The sequence below is a fragment of the Dipodomys ordii genome, unplaced genomic scaffold (assembly GCF_000151885.1).
Source record: "Dipodomys ordii isolate 6190 unplaced genomic scaffold, Dord_2.0 Scaffold26, whole genome shotgun sequence".
In the NCBI taxonomy this organism is placed as follows: Eukaryota; Metazoa; Chordata; class Mammalia; order Rodentia; family Heteromyidae; genus Dipodomys; species Dipodomys ordii.
In genome coordinates, this window is record NW_012267242.1 from 3739597 (window position 1) to 3747909 (window position 8313).

At 39.0% G+C, this 8313-nt stretch overlaps 1 protein-coding gene across 1 annotated transcript in view; it reads left to right on the forward strand.

Moving 5' to 3' along the window:
* The first annotated feature begins 215 nt into the window (after positions 1 to 215).
* Cenpf (centromere protein F, 350/400kDa) overlaps positions 216 to 8313 on the forward strand; it is a 45750-nt gene continuing 37652 nt past the window's right edge. The window contains exons 1-4 of the mRNA XM_013015363.1: positions 216 to 403; positions 1734 to 1930; positions 5361 to 5482; positions 6126 to 6217. Of these exons, the coding sequence (XP_012870817.1) occupies positions 242 to 403; positions 1734 to 1930; positions 5361 to 5482; positions 6126 to 6217 (573 nt within the window). The 5' untranslated portion in view covers positions 216 to 241. The remainder of the gene's footprint in view (positions 404 to 1733; positions 1931 to 5360; positions 5483 to 6125; positions 6218 to 8313) is intronic.

The window sequence follows — 8313 nt, forward strand, 5'->3', positions numbered from 1 at the left end:
AGCAAGTGTATTCTGTACTTTCTTAGTTATTGGTACTCACATTTCAGAGGATGGAGAAGATAAATTTATATACTGTATTGTCTTTTGAAATAGGGTATTTTACAAGTTGATTTTTTTTTTTTTTTTTACAGTTAGGTGGACCCATTCATTAGTCTTCTAAGTTTCCTTTTGCTATAAGACCAACAGTTTGGTTTTACTTTTCAGGTTACGTATATATGCTTGAAAAATAAAGGAGAATAAAATGAGCTGGGCACTGGAAGAATGGAAGGAAGGCCTTCCTACCAGAGCCTTGCAGAAAGTTCAAGAGCTTGAAGGACAGCTGGACAAACTGAAGAAAGAGAAGCAGCAAAGGCAGTTTCAGCTTGACACACTAGAGGCGGCATTGCAGAAGCAAAAACAGAAGGTATCTCTTTATTCTGGGATTGTGAACTGGTCACTTATTTTGGGGTTATTTACTTGTTAGAATAAAGTGATCTTGCTATCTTCAGATGACCATCCCTCCTCCCTCTTTTTTTTTAATTTTAATTTTTATTTTTTGTGAACATACTGTACAAAGGGGTTCCAATTACATGGGCAAGATAATGAGTACATTTCTTATCAAGCATTGCAGCCTCCTCCTTTGTTTACCCTTCACATCTCTTCCCAGCCTCCCCCCCCTCCCTCTTTTTAATTGCCTTTAACTTTGTAACTTTCTCCATCTCCGATCTCTGGTTCATTATCATATCTCTTGATATTTGTGGCTGCTGAGTTTTCCTCCTGTTCTGATACTAGGGCTTGGAGTCAGGGCCTGAGCACTGTCCCTTAGCTTTTTTGCTGAATGCTGGCACTCTACCTGAGCCACAGCTTCACTTATGGGTTTTGCTGGTGAAATTGCAGATGACTCTCAGGGACTTAACCTGGCCAGGCTGGCTTAGAATTGTGGTCCTCAGATTTCAGCCTCCTGATAGCTAGGATTACAGACATTATGCAGCAACCTGTCTAAGTCTGGAGACAGTGGCAAATGCTTTACAGAGGTAGTTTTCTAAGAATGATTGTGGTTGTGGTTGTGTGTGTATGCGTGTGTGTATGCACGCATGCAGGCGCGTGCATACACACACACACACACGCCGGTACTGGGGCTTGAACACAGGCCCTGGACACTATTCCTTATCTTTTTTTGCTCAATGCTGATGTTCTCTTACTTGAGTCACATCTTCACTTCTGATTTCTTGCTGACTAATTGGAGATAAGGGTTTCAGGGATTTTTCTACCTGGGCTGGCATTTTTACCTTAGTATTTCCTAACCGCATCTCTTCAGATCTAGTAAATAACATGTAAAACTTCTTTATACCTTTATAAAAACTAACAAAGTAGTGGTACAGTTGCTTCTAATAGGTGTTTGTATTTGACAAAAATTTATGATTTATTATAACTTCTCCAGGGAAACATGAAAATGAGTTGCTTAGAGAGTTGTAAGGTTGTAAGGTTTATTTTTTATTTTTAATGAATGTTAAAATGCTCCTCTCTGGGATGTGTAAGTGTAGTCTTGATCAAAAACAATATTACACATAACTTTGTAGAACTTTTCTCTCTGTAGGATTCGGATTTTGGTCATCTCAGATGTCTGGTCAATGATACCAGGCCTATTCCAGTTATATATCAGAAAATTAATAGTTGATGTGAGACTCAGATCTGGTAATTGGTAAAAAGTCACAAAATGAGGAATCTATTTTCTTTTCAACTATTCCCATTAGGTTGAAAATGAAAAAAATGAGGGCACAAATCTGAAAAGGGAAAATCAAAGATTAATGGAAATATGTGAAAATCTGGAGAAAACGAAACAGAAGATTTCTCATGAACTTCAAGTTAAGGAATCACAATTGAATTTCCAGGAAGGACAACTGAACTCAGGCAAAAAACAAATAGAAAAACTGGAACAGGAGCTTAAAAGGTAACTATTTGACATTGGAGTGAATACTGTTGGTATATATTCATGAGATGCATTTACTGTTTTCCTTAATGATAGAATTACACATTGGTGGAGTAAGTAGTGATTCAGTTCTGTCATTATAGAGCTCAGTGTAAATTCATTAATAGGTAGCTGTTCACTCATTTGTTTATTTAATATGTGGCCATTGTTTAGTATATGGACCAGTATCTGATCCATATCCCATGGGCCATTGGTCACTGAATGATACAGTAAAATACAAAAGAGGGAAGTTAAGTCATGGCTCAGACTGGTGGCTCATAGTTTCTCTGTGTGAGAAAGCTACTATAGAGAATGAAAAAGAGAATGAAAGAACGAAGGCCTAGGGTAGGACAAGGCATCTACAGCAGGACCAGTCTGTCAAGTGTGTGGGTATGTTTTCCTGTAGCATGAAGTATGAAATGCTGAGAAGAGAGACAGGCAGGTTGATTTCAGATTTTTGGGGGCCAGGATACCTGGATCACACAGAGTATTTGAAGTAGCTTGCGTGGGTTCTAAGAGGGAGAAAGAGGAAACTTGAAAAGGTACCTTCTCAATGACATCTTTGTCTTAGATCCCCAGCTTCCAGTTTAAGCATCACAAAACCAATTTGCTTATTTCTTTGCTAAATTTAATAAATAAAGCAGTTTATTATACTTTTCATTAAAAAAATACCCCGATTAGAGGTGTTAATGAAAATAAATTTTATAGATTCTAAACATGCATCTTCTTATGGTGACATTTTGTATATTAGAAAGGTGAGATAACAAGTAAGTGAGACTTTAGTAAATTGTTCCATTGTGGAGTCTACAAACTGTAGAGTCCAGAAACTTAAAGATAGCTTTATTTTGAAGTGACTTTGAAGTTACAGATGAAGTACATAGTACCATTCTTATGTGTTCTTCACCTAGAATCTCCTGTTGTTAATTTCTCACATAACCAGAGTATTATTGCTAAGTCACTGACACATTAGTTTGGTACTACCAATTTTTGACTTTATTACATTTCATATACTTCTTGCAGTAATGTCCTTTTTCTGGGCCAGATTCAGATACAGGATTCCACACTGAATTTAGTTCAGGTTTTCTTTAAACTTGTTTCTTTTTTGTTTTTTTTTAGTGGGGCTTGAACTCTGGGCCTGGGCGCTGTCCCTTAGCTCTTCAGCTCAAGGCGGTGCTCTACCACTTGAGCTACCACACCACTTACAGTTTTCTGAGTGGTTTATTGGAGACAAGAATCTCACAGACTTTCCTGCCTGGGCTGGCTTTGAACCTTGATCCTCAGATCTCAGCCTCCTGGGTAGCTAGGATTACAGACGTGAGCCACTGGTGCCCGGCTAAACTTGTTTCTTGTTTTTTGTGACCTTGATAGTTTTGGAAAGTAGTTTTGCTCCTTAGTTTGGGTTTGGCTGGTTTTATTTTTTGGGTTGTTTGTGCCTGCCCTGGGACTTGGAACTCAGAGCTTTTGTGCTCAAGGCTAGCATTCTAACACTTGAACCACAGCTCTACTTTTGTTTTTTTAGTGACAAGAGTTTCACGGATTTTCCTTAATGGGCTGGTTTCAAACCTTGATCCCCAGATCTCAGCCTCCTGAGTAGATAGAATTAAGTACATACACCTGTGTAGAGCCACTGTGGGTTAAAAAAAAAAATGATTAGAGCAGATTGCTCAAACACAGCATTACTGACATTTTGGACTGGGTTACTTTTTGTCATGAGGGTGGGTTTGGGTGTTAAAAGATTCTTAATAACATTCTTGGCGATAACCACTAGATGCCAGTAGTATCCACATGTCCTGTAAGTAGAGACAATTAAACATGTGAAGAACCACTGGATTGGATTGGGGTTTTAATACTGCAAGAAGGATTGATAGGATTTTCTCATTGCATCATAGCAGAGGATACTTGATTCACTGTAACTTATCATCTTGGCCACTTAGTTAAGGTTCTATTGCTATAACTTCTACTGTGAGGTTGTGAGTGCCTCCACTATACTATCAGTTTTTCACTTTGTAATAAATACCTTTGTACCATGAAGTTTTCCTAGCATAGCTGCAATACATCTAATATATCAAGGATATATCAAGTTAAGAGGCTGGGAAGGTGGCTCAGTGGTAGAGTGCTTGCCTACCATGCATGAGGCCCTGGGTTCGATTCTTCAGCACCACATAAACAGAAAAAGCTGAAAGTGATGCTGTCGCTTAAGTGGTAGAGCACTAGCCTTGAGGTAAAGAGCTGAGGGACAGTGCCCAGGCCCAGAGTTCAGGCCCCATGACCAACAACAACAACAACAAAGAATATATCAAGTTAAAGCATTTAAAATAATTGTCTTTCTGTGAATTTTCCTGAACAGAAATCTTTTTCCTTCCCTCCTCTCCCTCTCTCCTTCCTTCCCTCCATCCCTTTCTCCCTCCTTCCTTTCTTTTCTTCCTTCCTTCCTTCTTTCCTTCCTTGTACCTGGGTTTGTTGTGCTTGGTTGGTTGGTGTTCTACCATTTGAGCCATGCTTCTAGCTCACGTTTTCCTGGTTATTTTGGAGATGGGTTTTGTGGACATTTCTAAGTTGGCTTTGAACCTTGATCATTTGGATCTTAGCCTCCTGAGTTGCTAGCATTATCAGTGTGAGCCACTAGTGGCTGGGCAGAGATATCTTTTTATTTCCTATCATGAAAGGAGGTAGTTTTAAGTTACACGTTAAAATGATACTTTTTTCTCTTTGAGTTTTTTCTTGTTTGCCCACTATTCCAAAATGTATTGAACAGAGGCCTTGTCTGCCTTGTTTATTACTGTATTTAAAGTCCCTGACGATTGTAGCCTCCCCACAAAAAAATATTTGTTAGAAGAATGTTCAAGAGACATTAGTTTTGGAAAGCAGTTAGGAAAGTTGGAAGCTCACCTCACTATGCTGACAAAATCACTTCTTTGGAAACAGATTTTAGTTACTGATTTTAATAATTTAGGCAGGTGCTAGCTAGGCTTCAGTGGCTCACACCTGTAATCGCTAGCTACTCAGAAGACTGGGATCTGAGGATTGAGATTTGAAGCCAGCCTGGGCAGAAAAGATCATGAGACTGTGATCTCCAGTTAACCACCAAAAGTCACTGAAAGTGACTCAAGTGGCAGAGTGCCAGCCTCGAGTGAAAAAGCAAAGGGAGAGCATGAGGCCCTGAATGCAAGTCCCAGTACTATGCAGTACATGATCAGTTTACCAAGACAGGACAATTTCACTTCTGGCCTGTCAGTTCTTACTTAAATATCTATTGGGCAAGTACAGTGTTAAAAAATTCTTAGAACAAAACAACAAAAAATTCTTAGAAGATGGAATGGCTGTGTACATTTTTTTGCACTCTGGCAATGTATGCCAGTGGTATTCTATAAACCTTAGTCCTAACCTGATTACTTTGTATCTTTTCTAACAGGTGTAAATCTGAACTTGAACGAAGCCAACAAACTGTGCAGTCGGCAGATGTCTCCCTGAATTCATGCAACACACCACAGAAAATTTTTGCAACTCCATTAACACCAAGTCAATATTACAGTGGTAAAGTTTTTTTTTTTTTCTTTAACATAGACAGCTCTTTAGTTGAGATTTTAAATCTATGAAGAAAACGAGTGATTTAAACTTTGGGTTCAGTTCTTCTCCATTCTATTGTTTCAAAAACGCTTCCACCGGGCTGGGAAGGTGGCTCAGTGGTAGAGCACTGCCTTGCATGCCTGAGGCCCTGGGTTCGATTCCTCAGCACCACATAAGCAAAGAGAAAAAAGCCAGAAGTGGTGCTGTGGCTCAAGTGGTAGAACGCTAGCCTTTTGCTGAAGAGCTGAGGGACAGTGACCAGGCCCAGAGTTCAGGTCCCACAACCGGATCCCTCCCAAAAAAAAATGCTTCCACTTATTGCACATTCATTTGCATGTCTGTCAAATTATGTTGAGCAGTGGGGTAAATATTAACTTTCACTTTATCCTTTCTTAGTTTCTGAAACTCAGTTTCAGAATACTCAGAATACCTGTGTTGCCATGTGTTTTGATATTTGAATAATTTGACTGGTGTTTTGACCTGTAGCTCTAAATGCATGTTCTTTCTACCTGATTTACTAAGGTACTCATTTCTAAAATCATTGTCAATCTGTGGATTCCTTCCTAAAGTCAAAATAGGCATAACACCAAATTTCATTGTCTCTGTTTAGCTTCCAAGTATGAAGATCTAAAAGACAAATATAATAAGGAAGTTGAAGAACGAAAAAGATTAGAATCAGAGGTTAAAGCTTTACAGACTAAGGTAAGTTAATTCTGGGCTGTTTGGTGGAACTTGGAGTAAGAAAAACCTTTGCTGTAGCATAGAGCAAAGGAAGAAAGAAATACCTTCCATAGGATGAATATGTTTTCTTATACTGAAAACATTTGTGAGTCATTGCTGGTGACTAGTTTTTAGTTTTAAAAATAATGAGAGGTATAGAGTGGGGAGGCTAGCTTATTGCCAATATTGAATGTTTGTGGGACTTGAAAAATAAAGGAGTACATTGGGAGAGGTCTGGCCAGAGAATTGTTGATGTTCACTGGCAGCTTGTTACCTGGAGGAACAAACAAGTCCCCTGGTGGGCCTGGAATATGGCGTTTGAGGATTGTTATTGGCGGAAAGTTCATTTCAGAGGAGACAGTTGCTGACACATTGTTCATAGTGCTTTTAATAGTGCTTTTAAATAAGCTGCTGACAAGGATTTCAATCCCTATTTTGATCAGGGTAAGTAAGTACGGGTAGTTAAAGATGTTTGTTTAATATCATCCAAGTTGAATATTTCTAAAGTGCAGTGCAGTTTTCAAAAACTCATCCTTCTAGTTCAGGGGCCAACCCTGACCTAATACTGTCAAATTCACATACAGCATTTTTGTTAATAAGACACCAGTTTCTAAAAATAAGGGAAAAACATCCTCTTTTGGCATTTATTGATACATTTCTGCTAAATATAGGAGCTAAGTGATATGGCACAATTCAAGAAACCATTTAAGGCTGAATTTAAAATAAGTTTCTTTAAGTAATGAGGATCAGAAAGATACTTTTTTTTTTTTTTGCCAGTCCTGGGACTTGAACTCAGGGCATGGGCCCTATTCCTGAGCTGCTTTTACTCAAGGCTAGCACTCTACCACTTGAGCCCCATTAACAGCCCAGATACTTGTTTCTTAAAGCATTAACAGCTTGTTCTTTTGTGCTGCTAGCCTTTGTTTTGAGATTATCAGGATTCCGATATATAGCAAACACATTGCTCCCAAGACAAATAAAAATTAAGAATGTTCTAGTTTGTGCTAGAAACCACCTTATGCTCTGTCATGGTACCAGTTCTGCACCTGATACTGATTCCAGAGTTATTTTTATGTAGATTGAGCCTCATAAACCTTAAACCTCTACCTATAGTAGCCTCTACCTAAAACATTTACTAAAATATTAACTATTAAAATACTTAATGCACGCTCTACAGCCAAGTCTTGATGTATGCAAGAAGGTAAGAAGAACAAATACTTCAAAGCAGTAGATCATCCACAAGTGTGTAATATATAATAAGAAAACACTGTAAATGGCATTTTTTAGGAGAGGCGTATTTTTGATAGAAATAAGATTATTTTATTTTATTTTTTTGTTGGTCATGGGCTTGAACTCAAGGCCTGGGCATTGTCCCTGTGTTTTTCTGCTCAAGGCCAGTGCTCTACCACTTTGAGCTACAGTACTTCTTCCGAAAGTCAGATTCTTAAAAGAGTCCTTTATGTTTGATGATCTTTGTGTAGAGCTCTAGGAGGAGGTAACCAAAGGAGAGCCAGTTTAGGAATTTAGTGGAATGTTTGAGGGATACAGAAGAAATCCTAAGAACTTGGCCATTTATAAGTAGGTTGAGTTTCAGATGTTAGTGACTTACTCTTTGAATGCTGAGAAGTGGCTTTTAGAAAGTTTCATTACTGATATTTGAAGTACACAGTTTTCTCATCTTACTGAATGTTCTCTCGGTATGCTGTGGAATTGTCAACTTGATAGAATTAGACTTTTCTTGTATGCTGGTGCTGGGTCTTGAACTCAGGGCCCAGGCACTGTCCTTGAGCTTTTTTCCTCTACCACTTGAGCCACAGCTCCAATTCTGGCTCTTTTAGTGGTTAATTGGAAATGAGTCTCACGGATTTTCCTGCCCCAGTTGGCTTTGAACTGTGATCCTCAGATCTGTGCCTCATGAGTAGCTAGGATTACAAGTGTGAGTTATCGGCACCCAGTAGGGTTTTACTTTTTTTTTTTTTTGGGGTCCGGTCATGGGGCCTGAACTCTGGGCCTGGGTGCTGTCCCTCAGCTCTTCAGCTCAAGGCTAGCGCTCTACCACTTGAGCCACAGCGCCACTT